The sequence below is a fragment of the Balaenoptera musculus genome, chromosome 10 (assembly GCF_009873245.2).
Source record: "Balaenoptera musculus isolate JJ_BM4_2016_0621 chromosome 10, mBalMus1.pri.v3, whole genome shotgun sequence".
NCBI lineage: Eukaryota > Metazoa > Chordata > Mammalia > Artiodactyla > Balaenopteridae > Balaenoptera > Balaenoptera musculus.
The window spans coordinates 39,224,425-39,247,678 of NC_045794.1; the positions used below are offsets into that span (position 1 = coordinate 39,224,425).

General features: G+C 55.6%; 2 protein-coding genes across 16 annotated transcripts in view; one reads left to right on the plus strand and one right to left on the minus strand.

The window, feature by feature from the left end:
- TEX49 (testis expressed 49) overlaps positions 1-2,707 on the plus strand; it is a 109,481-nt gene extending 106,774 nt beyond the window's left edge. For 2 of the 3 annotated variants that reach the window (XM_036867513.1, XM_036867515.1), the window contains exons 2-4: positions 16-138; positions 1,949-2,093; positions 2,523-2,679. In XM_036867513.1, coding sequence (XP_036723408.1) covers positions 16-138; positions 1,949-2,093; positions 2,523-2,571 — 317 coding nt within the window. In that variant the 3' untranslated portion in view covers positions 2,572-2,679. Of the gene's footprint in view, positions 1-15; positions 139-1,948; positions 2,094-2,522 lie in introns of all 3 variants that reach the window. The other variant, XM_036867512.1, reaches the window with a different exon arrangement.
- A 411-nt stretch (positions 2,708-3,118) lies between these two features.
- ADCY6 (adenylate cyclase 6) lies at positions 3,119-23,254 on the minus strand. Of its 13 annotated transcripts, none has more exons than XM_036866217.1 (25): positions 23,165-23,254; positions 21,165-21,235; positions 20,368-20,419; positions 17,964-18,822; positions 14,259-14,408; positions 13,743-13,864; positions 13,537-13,648; positions 13,247-13,374; positions 12,572-12,730; positions 12,352-12,493; positions 12,108-12,236; positions 11,808-11,833; positions 11,422-11,569; positions 11,100-11,197; positions 10,835-10,922; positions 10,564-10,680; positions 10,138-10,296; positions 9,664-9,842; positions 8,749-8,784; positions 8,537-8,666; positions 7,962-8,225; positions 6,941-7,145; positions 5,966-6,090; positions 5,415-5,481; positions 3,119-4,927 (listed from the first exon to the last, which is right to left on the minus strand). In XM_036866217.1, exons 4-25 carry the CDS (start codon positions 18,819-18,821, stop codon positions 4,644-4,646), a joined length of 3,726 nt encoding a protein of 1,241 aa, XP_036722112.1. In that variant the 5' UTR covers position 18,822; positions 20,368-20,419; positions 21,165-21,235; positions 23,165-23,254; the 3' UTR covers positions 3,119-4,643. The 13 variants fall into 13 exon arrangements, with proteins under 13 accessions (XP_036722112.1, XP_036722118.1, XP_036722111.1 ...); XM_036866223.1 differs by having other exon boundaries at positions 5,415-5,478; positions 17,964-18,825; XM_036866216.1 differs by having other exon boundaries at positions 17,964-18,825.

The following is a 23,254-nucleotide window of genomic DNA, read 5'->3' on the forward strand; positions in this document are numbered from 1 at the left end:
CTGCTCTCATTTCAGACCAGAAAGAACCAGAGCCCACTAGGCTTCCCCCTATTATCTCAGAAGATGGGAATCATTCCGTGCACCAGAATAGCCACACAAGGTACCAAGAAGCTGTACGGAAGGTGTTGTTAAAGACATGTAAGTATCTTGGATTTGTCACATGCCAGGGGCAGAAAAGATGTGTCTGAGTTCCTAAAGAATGGCTGGGCTGTGGTGGGGCATTGTTATAGAGCAGAGGATGGGGGCAAAAAGAGCCAAGAAGAGACTGAGAAGAAGAAGGAGAAAGTAGACTTGAATGGTGGGGTAAGCAAGATAAAATAAAAACTGAATCAGACTTGGAAGCAGAAGATCCAGGTGTGAGTACTATTTCTGTCTCTTTTAAGTGTCTCACCTTGGGCAATCACTTATCCTTTTTTAACCTGCTTCCTCGTTCATTTAAAAAAACAGAAAATGCCTACTCTACCAATCTTACAGAATTGTTGTGAGGATCAAAGCTTTGGAATTTGAACTGAGTTTAAACTCCGAACAAGCCATGTGACCTTGGGCAAATTCCTTCAACCACTTAATCTCTCTGCATCATCTGAAAATCGCAATAATACTGTAGCATTTTTTGTGAAAGTTAGATAAAATGTACATTTAAAAAAGCACCTAGGACAACCTACTGATACATGCAAATACTGAGGAATCTCCAGGGAATTCTGCTATGTAAAGAAAGCCAATCCCAAAAGAGATCCCATACTGTATGATGCCATTTATATAACATTCTTAAAATGACAAAATTATAGAACTGAAGAGCACATTATCGATCACCAGGGGGTGGAGGGAGGAGGATGTGGCTATAAAAGGGCAACTCCAGGATCCTGTGGTGGTAGAAGGTTCTGTATCAATATGTTAATACCCTGGTTGTAATAAAGTGCTACAATTTTGCAAGATGTTACCAAGGTGGGGGCTGGGAGGACATGGCTAAAGGGTACACAAGATCTGTTTTTCCCCTTCTTACAACTGTATGTGAATCTATCATTATCTCAAAATTAAAGTTTAATTTAAAAAAACAAATACTTTCAGAAATTAAAAAAGATATGCATGAAGAGGAATATCTGTTATTTCTACTAGCAAAACTTTTTAAAAGCTTTTTATCAATTAACAGGAAAACAACTAAGTGAAAAATATAACATCTACTCAATATATATTAGGGATTTTTAAAAAAATAATGATTATAGAGACTATACAGCCAGAATATTAGGCTATAATTTTATGTTTTAAAAATATACAAATTTTATACACTGGTATAATTAGATTTATCCAAATAAATAAAGAGTGAAAATCCAGAAAAAAAGAAAATCTAGGTAAGTCTGGTATTATTTCAAAATTTTAAAAACACCTAATACCTAATACAACATTTAGAACATAACAGGTACTTGATAAATGATATTAGTAATATCCAAACATGAGGTAGTATCACTGCTAAATTTCAGAGAATTACCTGAAATGAGCAAAGAAGGAAAAAAAAGAACCAGTAGACTCACCTTGCACATTTTCCAAGTGGGTAGGGTGGTTAGAACTCTGTGCTCTCACTGCCGAGGGCCCGGGTTCAATCCCTGGTCGGGGAACTAAGATCCCACAAGCCGCGTAGCACGGCCAAAGAAAGAAAGAAAACAAACCAAGTGGGTTGACCACTTGTTTTTCCACCACCTTAGCACTTGGGGAAAGCTCTCTTGGAGATGGGCTTATAGTAGAGGCAGGAAGAACCAAGACTGATTCCACTGACCATGAAGGGTGCGAGATGCTGGAATCCAGAAGTGGAACTCAGTGTGGTGACCACATTTCCAGGACTTCTCAGCACCTGGTCAGGCCCAGTTGCTAGGCTGGGCTTGTGATGCCCTGAGGCACAAAAGGGAGCAGACGACTCTAAGCAATTGGATAACCTGCCCTTCCCCCAACCATTCAGTCCCCAGTCAGGTCTTCAGAGTCCCCCTGACTGATACTCAGAACTTCAGCTTCTGGCGGTCCCACAATCCAGGAGTGCGCCCAGAGGAAACCATGCCATGGATCCGGAGCCCCTGCCACTGCCTCATCAAAAGCCCAATGACCAGGTTAGGCTGGAAGGGTGAGGGTGGGGAGATCAAGGAAAGTATTCCTCCCTCCCCTCACTGAAATCCTTGGAGACTCTTTCATTTCTAGTCAGAGTTGGGAAATGGAATAGGAAGTTTGGGTCTTACCAGGGACAACTGGCCCCAGAATCTGGGCAGTGGTGGCATTCAAAGGAACTAAAGATTGGTCTGTGTCTTTGCGTTTTGCCTTATGGATATGACTTCTGAATAGATACAAGTATCTACAGCACTCCTGTGGGAGGCCTGGGGTGTTTCGGCTCCCTTCATTGCCACCTCGCACCCCTCTAACCACCATCCATTGGCAGTAGCCCCACTTCTTCATCACTACCTCTGCCCATTCTAGGTTTAAGCACCCCCCGCCCCCATCCAGCCTAACCTGGCTGAACCTGAGACCCTATCTCTCTTTTCCAGGTTTACGGATCACTCTATTCTCAATGACAGAAACTTCAGTCTCTATTGAGCAGGAAGTGTTTGCAGAAGGACAAGATAAACTCTGGATGGAGGGCAAAGAGGGACAGAGGGAGGTGTTCTGGTTCCAATGGCTGACTAATGGGAGGAGGGGATTGAGAACATGGAATAAACAGATTGCACTAGAAGTGACTTGTGTGCCCTGGAAGTGAGGGGGAGGGAAATTATTCCAATACCCAAATTCCCGTGAGATCAGGACTGTGAGAGATTCCTGAAGGAGCCAGAACTTGGTGTTTGGTTTGGGAGGGGCCGGGGCACTGGGAAGACCACCACAGGGGGTCCTGAGCTCACGCATGGCAGGGGTCAGAGTAACAAGTCTCGGAAGACACCCTGCTTCTCGGGATGCTGACAGGCCTTAGAGTAGTCATGCTCTGTGAAGACGCTGCAGTTTCACCTTGGCAAGGAGGAAACCAGAGGAAGCCCTGTGACCACAGACGAGAGAGGTCCGCAGAGCCCCCAGACTGGGGCCTGCCTCCTACCCCAGGCTCTGCCACTTCTGACCCAACCCAGGGCCCAGAACAGCTGCAGAGAACAGGGAATTTTACAAAGAGTTTGATTTTTATTGATATTTAAATATATTAAATATTTCACTGAAATACATGGTATACACACCCTCCCCCCCTACACACACACACTGGTTACATTATAAAACCAAAGTCCATGGGCCTCCCATCCACTGACTCCCTCCCGCAACTGGCGAGGAAGGGGGCAACGTCAGCCCGGAGGAAGCACATGGCTGGCACTGCGGTACAGGGAGCCAGGGTGTGGACAGGCCCCTGCCACCTGGCAAGAAGCAGAGACAAGTCACCCAAGACTGCAGTCCTCCCACTCTGGTCTCCTTACAGCCTCATCGCCGCCCCAGGACCCCACGCAGAACCTTCCTGTCCAGGGATGTGGCTGACGGAAGGGGAGTTGACTTTCTGTCTGGACCAACTAGTCTTTTCCCCTTCTCCTGCCTTGGCTAATGAAGTGACTGATGGCCCATTTGGTTGATGCATGAAGATCCCCCAAAGCAGGCAGTACGAGCCAGAAACCAGGCTTCTGCAAGGAGCTAGAGTCAGAAAGGACATGAGAAAGGGCAAGAGTACCACCTGCCCCTTCCAATCCCCAAACCCAGCAACTCTGGGACCCTCTCTCCTCTGCCTCTCTAACGCCTCAAAGACAACGCGATCTTCAAGCAAAATCCTGGGTAATGCCTCTGGCTTAAATAGGTACAGACAGAGAAACCAAGGCACCAACTAATTCAGTCCAGAGGCAAGGAGGTTGCAGGGAAGAGGGTAAAAGGCAGGCAGGGATAGGAAGGGAATCTAGGGTCCAGCCCTCCTAACCCTCCTGCCAGCTCTTGCAGGCTTCGTGGGGACTGGGGAGCCCCGGAGCAGGCTAGGCTCAAGCTGAAGGCTGGGGAAGGCTGAGGTCCAGGTTCCCCTCCCCTAGCCCTTAGTACCAGAATCTGGGTCCTCAGAGGGATCCCATGCTACCCCAGCCCCAAAGCATACCACATCCCAGGACACCAGCTGGGGAGCCCAGGAAACTCCTGAGCCTCTGCCCACCAAACCCCAGACAGTTCAAGTGCAAGGAGCACTGTGGGCCTCAAGCAGGCGCTTGGGTCCCTGCCCCAGGCAGGGAGACAGTCATGTTGCACACGTGGCCCCCAAACGGCACTTAGGGATTTGGCACAAAAAGGATTCCTCTCCCCAGGGCCACCCTCTTGCTACCACACCCCATCCCACTCCTGTGCAACAGGGGCCTCTCTCTCCATCCCTTGAAATCAGGAATCCTGCCTTATTCCCAGAAGACAGAAGCCACAGGAAAGAGGCAACCCGGGGTGGAGAGCCAAGGAACAGGAGCACAAAGACACACAGACCAGGAAAACAGACACACACACACACACACACAGACCACCATGCACGCACGGTTACACAGACACACACACACACACAGACCACCGTGCACGCACGGTTACACAGACACACACACACACAGACCACCGTGCACGCACGGTTACACAGACACACAGGCCCTCCCCAGTGCCAGAGGCTTGGGAGGACAGATTTGGGATCAGGGTCATCTTCCTCCATGCCCTGGCCCTTTTCTATTTGGCAACAGAAGGGGTAGAGATGCTCCGTGCCCCCTTGCAGCAGACAGCAAGAGAGCGCTGGGGCGGAGGGGCCTGATCCTGACCCTCGGATCAGAGTCTGGCACCACCCCCGTCCCTGGCCGGCCTGCTCTCTTTGGCACCTGCAGGCGAACATCCAGCTCCTGATCTTCTGACATCCCCACGCACACGCTTGCTCTCCGGCTGGGCATTTTCACAGTACCAATGAGACCAGATGCCCCTTTCCCTGGAGCTGTGCAGGAAACGGGGCTAATCTGAGCTGTCAGAAGTCCCTTTGTTCCCCTTTGGGGACAGATCATGGGACTAGGATTTGGCAAATGGAAACATTCCCCTGAAATATGGACAGAGCTGGGTCCCCAGAACATCTCCCTCCCGTGCCCCGTGTCTGTGAGGGAGACCTGGCTGGGGTGGGCAGTGCCCAGGACCCATGCTGGGGATGCAGGCATAGCAAAGGAAGGCAAGGATGGAATAGGCACTCTTCAAGCCTGCCCCAGTCTTTATACAAAATATTCCCAGGAAAAAGAGGGAAAGGAGGGGCCCAGCCCTGAGCCTAGTGCCCAGACAGACAGGGAAAGGGCGGGCGTGGCAAGCTGCCATTTTAATCTCTCAGGCAGGAGACATCCCCCTGCCTCTGCTGCTGCCCCCTCCCCTGCTCCCAAAAGCTGGAAAAAAAGGAGAGAAAACAGCCCCTACCCCAGTTAAGAAAGAAAGCCACTTGCATAATCCTCTTGGTATCCCCTCATTCACCAGCCTGAGGGCAGACGAGCATGGTCCACGTACAGCCTGCTGGGGTGTTCCCTTTTGTGGTCAGCAGGGTCTGGAGGCTCAGCGGCCCCTGTCACAGCCTCCCCCAGCGAGCACAGAGTCCACTCAAATGCCCACCTTGGTCCTTTCAGCCGAATTTGTAGCTGGGCCCTGCTAACTGCTGGGGCCCCCATTGAGGAAGTAGGTGGTCATCTCCCCCTTGCCCTTCACCTTGACCACCCCTCGACACTCCAGCTGGTAGCCCTTGGCCGCTAGAACCTGGTACAGGTCCGTGGTCACCTGGGGAGGTGGGGTGGGAGGGGAACCTGCTTAGCCCAGGATCCTTCCTGCTGCATTTGCAGGAGTCCAGGGGTTCTCTGCTCATGCTAGCTCCCCTCCCCCAACCCCGACTCCACCAACCAGAGAACAGCGCCACCCTTCCCCTGTCCTAGCTGACTGCAGAGAGGGCCCTGCGGAAGCCCTCTGGACCCATACCCCTCCCAGCCTCTGCTCACATCCCCCTCACCTGGATTCGGTCGGGGACCCCCGTGCTGTCCATGCGGCTAGAGACATTCACTGTGTTCCCCCAGATGTCATACTGCGGCTTCCGAGCCCCAATGACGCCTGCCACAACTGGGCCCATGTTCAGCCCTGGGGTAGGTGGGGACAGCAGTAAGCAATCGAGAGCAGTGGCTGTTCCACAGTCAGCCCAGGGAGGCACCCACCTCCGGGCACCTTTAGAAGGACCCAGAGAAGAAACTGGAAAAGGGACAAGCCTCCTAGTCGTAAAGAATGGAAGATGCAGGCATATCAGCTGAGGAGCTCCCCTGAGTCAAGACGGCTCTGCTAGAACAGCAGCTAATCTACCGATGCGCGCTCTGTGCCAACCACTCTGTAAGCGTTTCACACTATCTCATCCTCTCAACAGCCCCAAAAGACAGGTATCATCATCCCCACTTTACAGAAAAGATACCTGAAGTTTAGAGAAGTTAGACAACTTGCTAAATAAGCCAGTTAAGTGGAACAGCCAGAATTCAAAGCAGACAGTCTGACTCCAGAACCCATGCTATTAACCATTCCCATCCACCAGTTCATCTGAGAGGAAGTGCCTCTTATCAGACTGGCCACAGAAAAGGACACGGGTACTGGAGTGTAGCTAAACCTGGTCTTGAATCCCAGTTCAGCCGTTTACTAGCTGTATAACCTTGGCTGAGTGATTTACTCTCTCTGAGAGTCCATCTCTTTATCTGTAAAAGGGGATAATAATGTGAGGATTGATACGTGTTTTAAAAAAAAAAAAAAGCCTGGGACAGTGCTTAGCACAGAGCAGGCCTTCAATAAATGATCTCTGTTCTTACTATCAGACAATAGAGGAGGTGGGAGAAAAGGAAAGCCCCACAGGACTCCTGATGGGGAATACGAGACGCCATCCCCAGCCTGCGGCCTCAGCTTCACCCAGAAACGGCCCTGGGAAAACCTGCCATCAGCCGGGCCCTCTCACCGATCTTCATCTGGAAATTGTTGAAGGAGTGCTCATTGATGTGCTTCATCTGCTCCATGAGCCGCATGGCGTAGTCGGCAAGGGCAGTGATGTGGGAGCGGCCCACCTGATCATAGGTGCTGGCATTCAGCCCAGAGGCAGCCATGTAGGTGCTACCAATCGTCTTGATCTTCTCCAGCTGCCGGAACCGCTCCTCGCTGATGATCTGGACCGCACAGGGGGACCTGGCTGTCAAGGCAGACAGGCCAAACCCAGCCCTGCCTCAAGCCTCAATCCTTGCCACGCCCTGGCCCCCTTCTCCACTTCCCTGGCTCAACACGCCCCTCCTTTCGGCAAGTGAGCCCCGCTTCCAGCTGCGGCTCTCAGGGCAGGACTAAGGAGCAGGGAAAACAGCCTCCCTCACCGGGCAGCCGTCAAAACCCAAGCCAGGACTTGAGCACACAGCTCCAGGTCAACTTCGACAGCTCGTTACAGCACCCAAAACCACAGGAGGGTTATCAGGCATCAATTATTCCAACCCTCACCTTTGGGGAAACTGAGTCCCAGGCTGAGGAAGTGCCTTCCCTCCAGAATAGGGAACAACCCACTCCTGACCTGGATGTTCAGGTCACTTCTTCATATTTTGCTTCCATTTTCTCTATTCAGGGGATCATCTTGCTGACTTGGCCTCATGGGGCCATAGTCTACAGATTACCAGCTTTGTCTTCAATGACCCCCACCTGCTACCTATCCTGGCCCCTCCACAGATCCTCACATCCTCCTTAGCTCCCCAACAATGATGACCCTGCCCCACTGGGGCTGAGCTTGCTACCTGTGACACCTTCGTGAGCACCTGTCCCTGACTCCACTGTACCTACCTTTACTCCTACCCCTGACATCTCTGGGTCCCACCAGATCTCCCTTCCTCCTCCCAGTACCAACCATCCCCTCCAATCCTGGCCTTCTTATCCAAAGTTCTCCCCACTCCTCTGGTCCCCAAGTCCCCCCACCCTCTGCCAGCACCAGCCGACTGGACAAGTACCTCATCGAAGTCAGCGATGATCTCGTTGAGCAGCCGCAGGCACTCGACACCCTCATTGTTTGCCTCTAGCTCCACGTAGAACTCAGAGAAGTTGGCAATGGAGGCAAACATGACGGCCACACACTCACATGACTGATAGTAGAGCTCATCATTCCGGCGCTCCCGGGCGAGGAAGTGGGCAGCCACGTCCTTGGGCAGAATGTTATGTAGCAGCCGCCGGTTGTATGCCTGGAGCTCCTCCATCTCCTCCTTCTCCCCTGTTGCCTGTGGACACCACACCCATCACCCACTGCCCAACATTCATAAGGCATGGGTGCAGCGGCCAACACCTGGAGATGGGCATCAGAGGGAACCACGTGGAGAAGAAAGGCATGGACAGATGACGCCTAAAGAACAGGCAAAGAAGTAGAGGGGGCAGGGACAGGATGAGGCGGGGGATAGGGGACGGGCACAGAGAAGGCATGGAGCCAGGGTGGGCTCGGGGCAGCCTGAGCCCTGGCCAGCCTAAGAGATGCCTGGCGTGGCCCAGGCTCTGCCCCTAGGATCTTCCCTCACCCCAGAGTCCACCCAGTCACCTGCAGTTTCCAGAGGAAGTCCAGGCGGGCAGTTGATTCCACCTGCTGGGCATGCAGATACAGCGCCAGTGCAAACACCAGGAGAATCACGGGGGTCATATATTTGAGTGCCACCCTCCCTGCGGCTGAGCTGAGGGAAGCAGAGGCAAGCTCAGTGTCTGAAGGAGGCATATGGCAGCCCCACTCTTTGCTGCCCTAGAGCCCTCACTCACCAGTCCAGCCCACTGAAGGTCTCGTTGGAAGAAGCCCTGGCAGGAAGACACAAGAGACAAAGTCATCGGTTCTTCCTGGGTTGCCAGGTCGGGGCATGGAAGGGGAGACGGAAACTGCATTTACTGAGCACCATAAATCAGGCACTAGGCCAAGGCTTTTGCTTCTATTAACTCATTAAGAGCAGAGGTTCCACTCCTGGCTCCTCTACTCACCAGCTATGTCACCTGGAACAAGTTGCTTAACTCTCTAAGCCTCGGCTTCCTCATCAATCAAAGAGTGATCAGATCTAAATAATGCACGCAAAAGGCTTGGCAGAGCGCTTGGCATCAGCAAGCCTTCGATAAATGTTAGTTATAATAATCTTTACAACTACCTTGTGATATAGATGGCATTGCCGTTTTACGGATGAGGAAATTGAGGCTCAGAGAAGTTAATTCACCGATCCAAAGACACACAGCTAATAAGTGGCAGAGTAGGGATTCAAACAGCAGACTCCAGAGGCTTTTTCCACCGCACCATATATTTCTACCACATATCCCACGGGGTGAGGTTTTGCAGAGGAAAAGCCAGTGTGTTGTCCCAGGCAAAGCCCTCAAGCGGGAGTCAGAGTTTTGGTTCCTTTCCTAGCCAGGGCTCTACCACCAAGCAGCTGTGTGACCTATAGGTAGTTAAGAGTGGATATGAAAGCAAAATGCAAATGCAAGAGGGAATTTTTTTTTAATGTCTACCCTAAAGACCAAGGGATTTCCCAGGACTGGGGTTTCCCTGAGGTGACTGTTGGGGGTCATGTGCTGCCTCCTTTCCCCCAACATGTGAGGGGTGAGTGGTAGCATTCCAAGGGCACAGGGGGCTCGCAGCGACCCAGCAGGGTCAAGAGGCTCCTGGGGGATTAAAGGGGCTGAGGATAAACTCACAAGCCATGGACGCCAAGCAGTAGGTCATAGTTGTCAAAGATGGTGGCCGGGGGACCCAGCAGAAGCAGCACCAAATAGATGAGCCCCAGAACAAAGATCATGGCCAGCTTCCCGATGCTACTGATGTGCAGGAAGACGGAGCTGGCCAAGAGACTCAGCAACATGTTCCCGACGAAGTACTGGGGAGCAACGGCAGAGGCAGTGTTGGGTGAAGGCAGAGGCCATGGCGCTCCCATGCAGGGAGAACGCTGCACGCCCCCACCTGACCCAAGCTCCCCTCCACAACCTCAAACCCAAACCTCCTTCACCCTCCACACACCCCTAAAGCACACCAGGACCCCGGGCTGCTCCTGGAGTTGGAGACTCTGGTGAGATCCTGGGTCCCCAGTGCCCATCATCAGGGTTGGCACAGAAGGGTCGATAAACGGAACTGATCAGGACACCCCCCACCCCTTCCGAGCACCACTTGGACACCTCAGGGAAGCTGCAACTGGGTGCGGTGCCCTCACACAGGGGAGCATCCAGGCCCAGTGAGTAATTGAGCTGCTGCAGGTGGCAGGCGGTGATGTCAGCAGGCGTTAAGTTCAGCATCCGGGCTGCGCAAGTCCGTATGGGGGTGTGGTTACAGGTGAACTACAAAAGTCGGGGGAGGTATATCAGGGTAACCGGGGAGGGGAGGGGTTACAAGGGCCATGCCTTATAACCCAGGGGCCCTACACCCCAGGGGCCCAACTTCTCACTGAGGGATGACAAGAGGTAGGGGGAGCAAGGAGAGAGGACAGGGGTTAACCTCACCCTTGCTTTGAGCAGGAAATGTGTCTCATTCCTCTCTGTACCCCCAGCACCCAGAACAGTGCTTGGAACAGAGGAGGGGCAGAAAAATTCCCACTGGAACTTTACCATGTTGGCGATGGCAGAGGTGAACACAAGCAGGACGGAAAAGATGCCAACCGCAGTGCTGTGTGCCCGTGAGCGGACGATGCTGCGAGACAGACGTCGCAGGGCCGCAGGGAACAGCTGCCGGGAGGCGGGAGACAGAGAGACGGAGGCCACGTCAGCCAACGGGTAAGGTCACCCAGGGATGGGGCCCAATGGCAGAGGCTCGGCCTTCTCCTCCCTCCCCACCCTTGGCCTGGCCTCCCCCACCAGCCCTGGAAGGCCCCCCACGTACAGAGCCACAGGAGTACACGGCGCAGGTCAGCACGGTGACCAGCAACAGCAGGAAGATACTGGCATAGATCCCAAGCATCAGGGCTGAGCTGGGGCGGAAGAGGGCCAGGGAAAATGTTACTCTGGAAGATCTGGACATCCTCGTCCCACTCCCTGGGCAGGCAGGCTGTGGGCCCCAGGGACCGTGTGCTTGCGAGGATGTTTAGGAAGGTTGTGGGAAGTGGTAGCGGGAAGAGAAGCCAAGCAAGGAGGGACAGGGCTCTCACGGTGGGAAGACGAGGAGTTGGATGAAGCAGATGAAGCAGAAGACCAACAGGGCACAGGCCACGTAGGCTCCGAAGCGGGGGTCCACCTTTCGCGAGTACTGAGGGAGAGGAGACTGAGCTGGGCGCTGGCTCCGCCCTGGGGAAGGCAGGGCACTACCAGTTGGCCCAGTTGATATGAATCCCCACTGTGCCCTGTGGTCACCTCCCCACTCCCCAGAAACCTCTCCCCATTCCCCAGAAACCTCATCTGTGCTCAGACTTCCCTGCTGGGACCTCCCCTCCTCCCCCAGCCCTCCTCCTTCTGCCCTTGCATCCCCCAAACCTTCTTTTCAAGATCCTCTCTCTGGAAGGTGAGCAGGAACCGGCGCACGTGGTCCTTGCGCAGCTGATCGATGCTGCGGGCATCGATGGCACGGCCCAGGAACTCATCTACCTCATCCTCAGGGTTCAGGGCGTCCTGGGCACCCCGGCTGAGGGCAGGGGACATGGCTTCACCAGGTGCCTGAGCACTGCCATGTGACAGGCGATGAGAAGGGAGGGGCACAGGAAGCACTCAAAGAAGGAGTGTGAGCGGGGTGGGTGGCACCTGCTCCCGTAAGACACATCTAAGGTCCAGGGAAGAGGGGGAATCTCGGCTCCCCGCAACCCCGCCCCAGGGTGCAAGTGCCTTCGCCCAGCCCTTCTTCCCTACTCAACAACCTGACTTACTTGTCTTTGCTGGAATCATCAATGCCCTGGAGAAAGGGACAGAGTGTACGAGTGAGGTGAAGGGCAGGCGACCTTCACCTCTACAATCCCTTCCCCACCCTCAGCACTGCGCTGAGGGCTCTCCCCACAGACTCTGGGGGGATTGGGACCCCTGGGGTGAAATCATCCCTCCTATCCCCAATTCCAGAAACTACGGAGACGGCAGCCATGACAAGGAAGGCAGCAGAGGCAAGGAGGACAAAGAGTGCTGAGGGAGACGGGAAAGCGAGGCCCCAGGTCCCGGCGCCGTGGGCCCCTCACCATCTGCCGGAAAGCCTTGGAGTCCTTGGTCCGGGAGAAGGTGCGGTCGGGCACCCAGCGTGGCATCAGCCCCTCCATGGAGTTGGCCCGCGCCCGCTGCAGCTTGGCCAGCATGGCCTTCTCCTCTTTCTGTGTGGGCAGCGTGGGCACAGGCTGGGAAGAGTGGCCCGGAGAAGGCCTCTGCCAGCTCCCCCCATCTGCCCCTCTCCCCGTCTGCCCACCGCCGCCCTACCCCGGCCCTGACCCGTTTCTGGCTGGCTCCCAGGATGAGGAAGGTCTCAATGTGCTGCTCCTTGAGGTAGGCGTTGCGCTCCCCGCCGCGGCCCGGCTCCACCTCGTAGTCCCCGTTCAGGTACTGCAGCGTGGCCCGAGTGATGTGGATGCGGCTGCACGGGCGGGACAGGAGGGTGAGAGCCCTGCTCTGCCAGGGGCTCCCACCCCTCGCCCCCTGGACGCACGCTCACCCGGCCCGGCCCCCGGCCTCCATGTGATTGGCCAGAGTCACGTCATTGGACCACACATCGAACTGCCATTTCCGCAGGCCAAGGACGCCGCAGTGCACGCGCCCGCTGTGGATGCCCACGCGCATGTTCACGTTCACACCTGTCACCTCGCGCACCAGCCTGGGAGGAGGCGGCCAGGCTTAGCCCCCGGCACAGTCCTCCCCACTCCCAGCCCAGAGCCCAGGCCCTGTGCTCGCCTTGGAGCCAAGTAGGCAAGGACAGACCCAGTCGCAGGGCACACGGCACACCCTCAGCAGGACACGGGCAAGAGGCTGCATGGGGCCCAAGGACAAATGTTTGGGAACCCTGCTCACCAGCAGGGGCCCAGCAGCATCTTATGGGACTGACTAGGAGAGGAGGAATCACTACCCTCCCTTTGGGCCTACTCAGTTGGCATTTTCTCCAGCCCAAATCCCCCTCACCCTGGCTCCCCCTACCCCATCCCAGCTGGCTGGAGTCTAAGGTGCACATGGGTCTTCACACAGGCTGAAGAAAGATCCTTTCCCCTCCCCAGTGATGGATCTCCAAGACAGGGAGACAGCCAAGACTGAGAAAAAGTCCTGAGGACACATCAAAGGGTAGGAGCAGGCTGGGGCACCCTCAGTTCCAGGAAGCCTGGGAGGGGACGGTGCTCACGAGATGGCCTCGATCATGTCCACCCCCATCTCCACGCAGCAGTGGGCATGGTCTGCCCGGGCCTCCGGCAGCCCTGACACACAATAGTAACAGTCCCCTAAGATCTTGATCCTCAGGCAGTGATTTTCCTAAAGGAGAAAGAGTGGGGGGAGAGTCACCTTTACTCCAGCCCAGCCTGCCTGGCCCACTACCCTCACTGCAGATTCCATCGGCCTCCATCCCCCAAGGCCGCTGCCAATGAGGCTTGCCCTCACCCCGTCGGCCCCACCCCCAAGCCCTAGCACCCTCACCGCAGCCAGCTTGTCAAAGCGGGCAAAGAGCTCGTTCAGGGTCATGACCAGCTCCTGCGCCGTGCACTGGGATGCCAGGCTGGTGAAGCCTTCAATGTCCGCAAACAGGATGCTGAGGACGATGGCAGAAGATGGAAGGACCATGTGGCCCTCAAAGACTCCCAGATCCCGCACCTCTCCCGGCATCCTCCCCACCCCCACCCTACCTGACATTGTCATGCTTCTGGATGTAGATCTTGTGAAACATCATGTCTTCTTTCTTTGTGTTGATGTCTTCTTTCATCTCCATGGCAACATGCTGGGGCAACACGGACAGCAGCAGCCGCTCCTAGACCAGTGGTTTCAACAGAGGACCACTATCTTCTTGGCCTCACATTTTAATCCTTCCTGGTCCCTCCACATCCCCAAAACCCTCACAGACCTCTCTGGAGACCTGAGCTTCCTTTCTGGACCGTGGCCTGACCCTCCCCCATTAGAGTCCTCAGCAGACATACATCCCGGCCTTCTCTGACTACACCCCACTCAACCCCTCAGATGCACTCCATCTACTCCTTCCCACCCTCAGACAGGACAGGAACCCCAGTGTCAAAGGGCCTCTGTGATGCACAATCAGGGGGAACCATTCACACTATTCCATGGAGTTGCATGAGATGGTGGATCCAATCTGCAAGCTATTTGCAGGTGAGATGGGGGAAGGCCGTGATCAGAGGGGGCAGCCCCACCTGCTGCCGATTCTCATGCTGCAGGTGCAGCCGGGCCTGGATGTAACCACGGGTCTCCTGAAAGGCCTGGCGCTGAGACACCTCAGCCGGGTAGTGTGTGCAGATGCCAATGACATTGGTGCAGAGGAACAGCAGCATGTTGGCACCGAGCTGCAGAGGGGTGGCAGAGGCAAATGGTGACCACCCTCAACACACACAGGCACAACTAGCTAGGCTCTCTGTAGATGCACTGTTTTGGGGAGGAAGCCAGGATCCTGTGCCCTGTCTTTCCCAAGCTGTCCCCACCCCTGCAATACCTCCCCATCCCCACAGGACTCCAGCTCCCTGCCTGGATCACTCCATGGCTAGAAATGTGATCTTCTCACAGCTCCTGGGAGCAGAAGCACCAACCAGGGCCAGGTAGGTCACAGGCCTGGGCCCAGCACACTATGACTCCCTGCCCCACAAACACCCCAAACAGAAGACAAATGATGCTCCTTCTGCATGTGGTTCTCCTTACAGGACGACACCCAGGAGACCTGAGCTCTACATCTTCCTGTGAGTGCCCAGGACAAGTCACCTCATCTCTAGGGGCCTGTATGCTCATCTAGAACCTGGAGAGGGAGAATAAGATCTCCAAGGTCCCTCCCTGCCCTGACATAAATTAATATAATAATAATTCTACTATTATTATTACTGGAGCTAATTTGTTGGCTGCCTACTAATGTGCCTAGATTCTACAGGTGTCCTCTATATGTTAACGAATGTATTTCTTACAACTCTATGAAATCAGTAGCACTATCTCATTTGAAAGGTGAGAGACTCAGGCACAGAGAAGCTATGTAACTTGCCCAAGATCACACAGCTGGTAGTAGCCAGTGTGGGACTTGAGTCCAGGACAGTCAGACTCCAAAGCTGTGTCCTAACCCTACTGTAAACTACATTCCAGGTTCCCAGGATTCCTACTCACTCCACTCACCTAAGCTCTTGAGGCCCAGCCTCAGAACCCAGGCTTGGCAATCATCAATTCTACTGACACAAAGAACCCTTCGGAACTGGGATGGGGTGCCACCACGCCTGGCCACCCCCAACACTCGGCCCAGCCAGGCCCCATACCCTAGGACCCCGATCCTAGGATGTTCCGCCCTCAGTCAGCAGCAGCAGCAGCACTGACTGGAGAGCAAGTCTAAGGGAAGCCGACCTCAGTGTTTCTGGAAATTCAGGGGTTAACCTGGAACTTGTGGCTCCACCCCAGAGTTGGCTGGGGCAGGGCTCTGGTTTGGGGAGAAGGGAGGGCAAGAGCACCAATTGGAAGCCAGGAGTTCTGGGCTCTGCCCGGAACCAGAACTAGTCCTGCAAACTTGGGCATGTCAGTCAATCTCTGGGACCTTGGTTTCATTTTCCTTGGGTAAGATGGAGGGGTCTGGCTAACCCCCAGCCATCTCCAGCTCCCGTCCTCTAGGATTGGCCTCCCAGCTTCCCTTCTCAGTCCAGCTCACAAGGCCCCCCCTCCCAGCAGCAGGGGTGAAGAGGGGGGGGTACACTATCTCCCCCGGGGGTTTCTAAGAATAGCCCCCAGTGGGGGAGAAGGAAAGGGGGGCAAACCAGGCAACTTCCCTTCCTGGCCCCAGGAGCCCAAGAGGAAAATGTGAGTCATGGTGGAGGGAAGGGAAAGGGGGACAAGAGACCGAAATAGATCTGTACACAGACCCCTATCCGACTGTGAGAAAAAATGGATGTCAGGGCACTGTAGGAGACTCCAGGCTGGGCTGGGGCACTGGGTGAAATTGCTCAGTGTGTCTGAGTGAGCAGGTCATAGGAGGAGGAAGGGGCTGGATCCGGGAAGGGGCTGACCAAGGAGCCTAGAAAGGAGGCCACAGCCCCATCCAACCCAGAAACCTGCAAGCCAGCTGGGTGCAGAGAACCTGTACGCCAACTGGATGTAGAATCTAGGCATGTTCTCAGCTCAGAGAAGTGGTATGGGCTGCCCTGGCCCCAAGGACTGGCACAGGGCAGGGGCAGCTTTCTTCACTCGCCCACTGGGTGAGGCTGCAGCTGGGTGCCCCGGAGAGGCCGGAGACTGGTATAGTCCTGGCCTCCATGGGACTGCGCCTCCCCGGTCAGGCCCTGGGCTTGGCTCTGGGCACCATGCCAGCTGAGAGCAGGGAAGAGACACCCACCTACCCCAGCCAGCCAGAGAGGATGGGGGAAGGGAGGCACCACCTCCAAGCTCCTCCTTCCCCAAGAGGGCAGTCCAGCTCCAAAGCCCAGTGTGACAGCTACCCTGGAGAAAAACTGGGGGCTAGCAATGGCAGAAGGACCCTGGCCCTTTAAGAGATCTGACAGTGCCCTGCGGGTATGTGCTCCACAAACAAACTGGCTATAAGGTTACTCTTAAAAAGGTACATTCTGTTCCACAGGCTGGGCAGGGAAGGGCATCATGCCAGAGCACCCAGCTTCGCACCCTGGGAGCCCCAGGCAACTTCCTCTTTGTAGGTGGGGCTAGGGTGGGCTACAGGCCACAAGCCCTGGGCAAGGCAGAGGCTGGCTCCCCCAAACCTTGAGTGAGACAGAGGACAGCACCATCTAAATCAGGGTGCCAATGGAGGGATCACGAGGTGTGCTGGCTGGGGGGCTGTGCCTACAGCCGCCCCTAAAAGATCAGCTGGGCAAAAGCCCCTGTCCCTGGTCAGGGGGATGACACGAGACAGCCAACTCCACCGGCTCACATCTCTCTGCAAGGGACATCCGGAAGTCCCTTCACTGGGAACCATCCCCTACAGCATCCCCACAGCTCCCTGCCTCCAGGTGAGAGCGCTACCCTGTCGGGTTTTACTCCACTCAGAGAGGGTGGGGCCCTGAGAGCAACATCATGAGGTAAGTACTATTTTTATCCCAGTTCTACAGACTGGGAAACGAAGGCTGGGAGAGGCAAGGTTAGCTGTCTACGATCTCACAGAGAAGAATGCAGCCCACTGGACAACCAGGGCTGCCTGCAGCCAAGCCTCTGCGACAGCCTCACCTCACACACCACTCCGAAGCCAGAGGCGGAAGCCCACAGGGGCAGAGAGCCTCAAGGCAGGCTGCCAGAGCCCTGGTGCCCAGTGGGAAGAGGGCAGGATGCAGTCAGAGCCTAAAGCCCCTCTCGTCAACAGTCCAGCCCCAAACTACTCCCCGCCCAGGACAGAACTGACCCACTCATCACCTTCCCGATCCTCCCGGGGCTGGCCTCCGTCCAGGAGAGGCAACTCCTCCCTTGCTAACTCCACCTAAAACCTACTCGATCCCTCCAGATCACCACCTAGAGCTGCCCTGCAGGGAAGGCACCAGGCCCTGAGTCTCAAGTGTCAACTTGGGGCCAGAGAAGCCAAAGTCTGGATATAGCCTACCCAGCCCTCTCAGCCCTGCCCCAACCCTGGGGCTAAATGTCGCCTGCCCACCTCCAGCCTTACTTTGGGGCTCTACAGATTATGCTATTTCAAGGGCCTCAGGCTAAAGAGCTGTAGACTGTGGCCCACGGCGACAGAGCACAGGCTTTAGGTTCTGGAGCCTTCCCTTCCCTTAGCAGTGCCTTCTGCCCCAGATCCCAAATGAAGACCCACCCCTCCTCCCAGATACAGCCAGACGTCCCTCACCCGTGTCCACCCATGACTCTCCCACCCTCGATTAGCAGACCCCTTCTCATTCCCGGACTGTGCCCCCACGCCTACCTCCCCGACCACCCACCTGCTTCCAGAGGAAGGCATCACCACGGTTGAGTTGCCAGGCCAAGATCAAGTGCAGGGTGGAGAGGCCCAGGCCACTGAAGACAGCGGCCCGCATGCGGATGGGGAGGAGCGTGTAGGTGATGTAGACGAAGAACACGGGGCACCAGAGGCCTACAGAAGGGCTGTGGGGGCTGGCTGCCAGGGCGCCGCCGACCTGCACCGCTGCCAGGATGCCCAGCACCACGTAGCTCACCAGCCACATGGAGTCCTGGCGGAAGCTGTGTCGGTTGCACACCACCATGAGCGCCACGAAGAGGATGGCGGCGCAGGCCAGCAGCGCCACGTAGGCAGGCTGAGGGTGGGCAGGCGCCGCGTGGAAGGCCAGCAGCACAGCCGTGAGCAGCACGAGCACCGCCATCAGCAGTGTCAGGCTGCTCTGGTTCATCTGGAAGAAGTACCTCTGGTACAAGCGCTCCAGCTTGGCCGAGCGGAACTGCTTCGACTGGAACACCTGCACCAGCCGGCGCCAGCAAGCTCGCCTGCTCCTGGCGGCCGCGTCGGGGGCCCCCTCAGCGGCTCCGACTGCCACGGTCGCCTCAGGTTCCTCGAAGCCCAGGGCCACGGCCCGCAGCCCCAGCTCCAGGCCCTTGCCTGGGCCACCCCTCCGGATGAAGGCCTCATCCTGCCAGGGGCACCGAGGCGTGGCTGCGGGGGTCGGGCTGGGTGGCTGTGCGCCCTGAAAGCAGCTCATATAACGGGGTGTGCAGAAGCCGCTGGAGCGAGTCCCGCGGCGGGGACGCTTCTGCCCATTGCGCTCGCCCCAGGCTGTTTTCCGTTCATCCACTTTGGGGACCAGGAGGCCACTAAACCATGACATCCTGCTGGGAGGAAAGGAATGAGGTGGTGTTAATACCACCGTCACGGCCGCCACCAGCAGCTTTCGTTAACCGAGTGCTTCCCATTACCAAGCTGAGCACCTCAGACACATCCTCCTCCTGAAATGACTCTGAGGAAGACCAGGGCATCCCCATCCACCAGGTGAGGAAACTGAGGCAGAGGGAGGTGAAGTCACTTGCCCGAGATCAAGCAGCCACTCAAGTGTGAGAACCAAAATTCTAACCCAGATCTGTCTGACTCCAAAGCAATTCATTTAAACATTCACCTCTTCCCTAAAAGGCACTGATTTCTTGGTGGTTACAGACCCACTTGAGTGCCTGTCAATGAGAAACGCCGCCCAGTTCAGGAGAGAGAGGGCACAGCCCAAGCAGGGGCAAGCACCACCCCGCACTGGGAGACTGTTGCCACTGGTGTCCCAGTGGAACCTGATCCTCTGATTTTTCAACAGAAGCTTAATTTTTAAAAATGGAGGCTTTAACATGACATCTCCTGACTTTTAAACGCTGGCAAGTAACTCACATTTTTCAACACTGCAAGCCAAATAAATCACATCTACGGAATGAATTCAGCCTGTGAGCTGCCAATCAGTGACCTCTGTACCACAGGGAATCTCTTTCCACATCCGTCCCCATCACACTCACACACTGTGCACACTTCACCGGGTTAAATTCAACTCCTCCCTCCGGTTACAGCTTAAACATAACTTCCTCAGGAAGATGTCCCAGCTCCCCCACCCAGACTAAGTTTGGTCCCCTGTTCACTCTCCATACATTTCCTCCATGGCACTGATCACCATTATCATTAAATCATCCCTTGTTTAATGTGTGACTCTGCTCCTCTGACTATAAATGTTAGGAGGGAAGGGATGATATCTATTTTGCTCAGAGCTTTATCCCCACCCCAGGTACCCCAAGTACTGAGCCTGGCTCATAGTAGGTACTCAACCAATTTATAAGTTGAAAAGAGAGAAAGAAACCAAGCTCAAGAGCATTGGTATGGAGAAGCTAACGTGAAATAATAATAACGGTATGATTCTTCATCTTTCTCACTGCACTCCAGTCCTCTTAACCTCTTTGCTGTTCCCCAACACACCATGCACGGGACAGCCTGGGACCTTGGTGCTTGCTGTTCCCTCTGCCTAGAATAAGAGCTCCTCCAGGTCACAGCTCAAATGTCCCCTTATCAGTGAGCTTTCCCTGACCACTCTATTAAAATAGCAACCCCCTTTCCTGGAGCTCCCTATCTCTCTTCCGAGCTTTATGCTTTATTTTTCTCCACAGCTCTTATCAGCAGCTGCCATTCTATATATTTTTCTTATTTGTTCATTGTCTGTCTCTCCTAACTGGAATGTCAACTTCATGAGGGCAAGGATTTTGGCCTGCTTTGCTCACTGCTACATCTGCAACACCTTGTAGGGTCTAAATAAATGTTCGTTGAGTAGATAGGTGGGTAGGTGGGTGGATGGATGGATAACACTCCCGTGCACTTTCCCTCTGCTTGAAACTTTTCGAGATCCTTTCACATACCTAAGTCCATCTGATCTTCACCAAAACCCTGTGAGGCTGGTCCTGTGGCCATCTGGGGCACAGGACAGATTTGACAGCAAAAAAAAAAAAAAAAGAAGAAGAAAAAGAACTGAGGTCCACGGTGGTTTTATACAGCTGGCCCAAGTTCTAGAGATCACAAGTAATCAAGTCAGCCCCAAATCTCACGTCTCCAGGAGGGAAGTGTCTTGACCTGGGGGAGGGGGGGGTAACTCCATGACAACACCCTCAATGTGTCTCCCAGCTGAGCCCAGCTCAGGAGAAGGCGAGGGTGAGAGCACTGCCACCCATGGATGCCTGCGTCCCCACCAAGGCCACCCTCCTCCATGCCCACGGGGCACCCTGAGGGGCTCCTCGTACTTAAACCTGCAGAGCTAGCAGCACTGACATTTGTACTCACTAGGGGACAAGGGGGAGAATACCCAGAGCTTGCACCAGGTGGCCACAGGACCAGACGCTCAAGCCACAGAAGCAGTGCTCCAAGCAGACACCCAGGGGCCCACAAAGCAGAAGGCGGACTGGGGACCTCTCTGCACGTGGGAAACCCCCATCTCTGGTACACCCTCCACCAAGTTCTCTTGGCATCCCTTCTCCTATATCCCACGGAGCAGCAGGCCCTTCAACCCCTTAACATCACCAACGGCACCATCTGGAGGGACAGATCAAAAATCCAAGACTTTTGGTCAGGCTGACATTTGGCAAAGGTCACCAAAGAAAGTCTGGCTCTTCAAAACACTTCATTAGAAACAAGATCTTTGGAGTGAGACCACGTTTCAAACCTTATTGTGATTCTTTGCTAGGGTCGCGGCCTTGGACAAGTTACTTCACCTCTCTATGTCACTTTCTTCATCTGTAAAATGGGAACAATAAGAGTTGCGAGGAAAGAATGTAACAGCACCCGTCAGGCATGTAGTACACACTCAATAAACATTAGCTCTTCTCCTCACCCTACACCACTTTGAACCCAAAACCCTGCCAGTGTCCAAGAGATGGAAGGACAGGAAAATTGTGAGCAAAAACCCACACCTCCCCAGCCAGTCAGACGCCTGGCCCTATCAGTCCCTGTGTCCTCGGCTGTCAGTCCCCAGAGCTGCGTGAGACAGAGCCCAGAGTAAGCAGGTTTCCCACCGCCCCCCATGACATTTTGCTTCAGCCTCCTCCCCCTCGCCAGTCCCCTGACCTGTCCTCACCGCCCCCCCCACCCCACTGGCCAGACCTCTGGTCCCAAAAGACCTGTTTCTGGCCATGCTCCCAGCCCCCTGGAAGCACAGCCTAGCATGTGGCTCGTACCCACAGAGGAAGGCGTGTACACTGTCCAGGGGAATGCATGACCCTCCCAAGAACACCCTGACCCCACAAGTGGATAGCTTCAGAGATCTGTAATTGTCCAACCAACTGCAACCATCCCACCCTGGGCTCCATTCCAGGCACTGCCCATCTTGGAGAACTTACTCCTGGCACCCCACGCCAGGCTGGTATGGCAGGGAACAGGGCAGGGCACTGTTCAAAGCCACAAAACTTCCCTACATGGGGCCCCAACCCTCCTTGTCCAGGAACCCATCACTACGAACCACAGACCACCTCCTTCCTCCCCAGAGATAGGCTCCTGAGCTTGTGCCTCCGAGCCCCTCCTTCCCTGGGTCCTGGTTTCTTTGGTCTCTCTCACAGATCTGCTACTCCAGGCACCACCAGCTCCCATGGATGGAGCCATGTCCATTCAGCCTGGCAGACCGAGGCCCAGTGTCTCCCAGACCCCAGGTCCCTCCCGAACCTGGATCCTCCAGCCTGAGACCCAGAGTCTGAAGCAGGCCAGGGCCCAGCCCCAAGGATGGCTCTGCGCGCTGCTTCGCCCAAATCCTCTTCCTGGTCACCTCTTGTTCCCAGGAGGTGGCAAAAGGAAGCTCCAGAGAATTTAAAAGGACTTCAGAAAGTTCATGGAAGAAGGCACTGCCCAGGCAGGGCACTTCAGTGCCAGCACCGCCCACCAGGCTGGGACGTGGGCCTCAATTCCAGGCCTGTCCAGATGTAGAGAAACCTCCCCAGGGCCTGTATCTGGAGGTCCAGCAACCCTTCTCCTCCCTTCCCCAGCCCTTGGTCTCCCTAAAGACTGCACTGAGGTCCCACCTCCACCCCAACCATACAAACCCCACCAGGGTCCTCCAGTCACAGGGGTACTCCGGTAAGCAAAGGGTATAGGAAAAGAGTCCACCGCCTGATGCCACCTCTAGCTTTTCAGTCAGGCCCCAGACCCTGTTCTGAATAAAGTCTGCCCACCCTGCCCACCCTGCAGCGGGCCTGGACACCAGCCCTTTCATTCCCAAGGTCTGGGGTGAGGGGAGGGGGACTCCTGCAGACAGAGGGCATCCCTCCCTCCGCCCAGGCTGCCTCCCCTTCCCCGAAGCACAATCACACTCTACCTCAAACTCGGAGGCTCACCCACAGCCCAGCTGCAAAAACCTCAGGACAGCCCCTCCCCCAGTACATGCCTCTCCCCCTCTTCCCAGCAAGCCGGGAACTCGCCCCGGGTGGAGGAAGGGAAGCACAGGGCAGGGAGTGAGGGTGGGAGCCTTGAGCCCCGGACCCAGGATTCCTCGATCCCCCATCTCCTCCCGGACTTCCCTCCGCCAGCCTCGACGGCCTCGGGCTCCCCCCGCGCCGGCTTCCGCGCCCGGACACAAAACTCCCGGGAGCCGCGCGGGAGTCTGCGAGCCACACGGAGACCCGAGCGCCGAGCGCCGGGCGCCGCCGCCTCCCCAGACGCTCCTCCGCGCGGTCTCACCTGCCGGCCGGGGTCGGCGCCTCCCCGGGGCCTCCGCCCCGCCGCAGCCGCGGGCTCCGGCCGGCCGGCCGGCCGTCCCGCGGTCCTGCT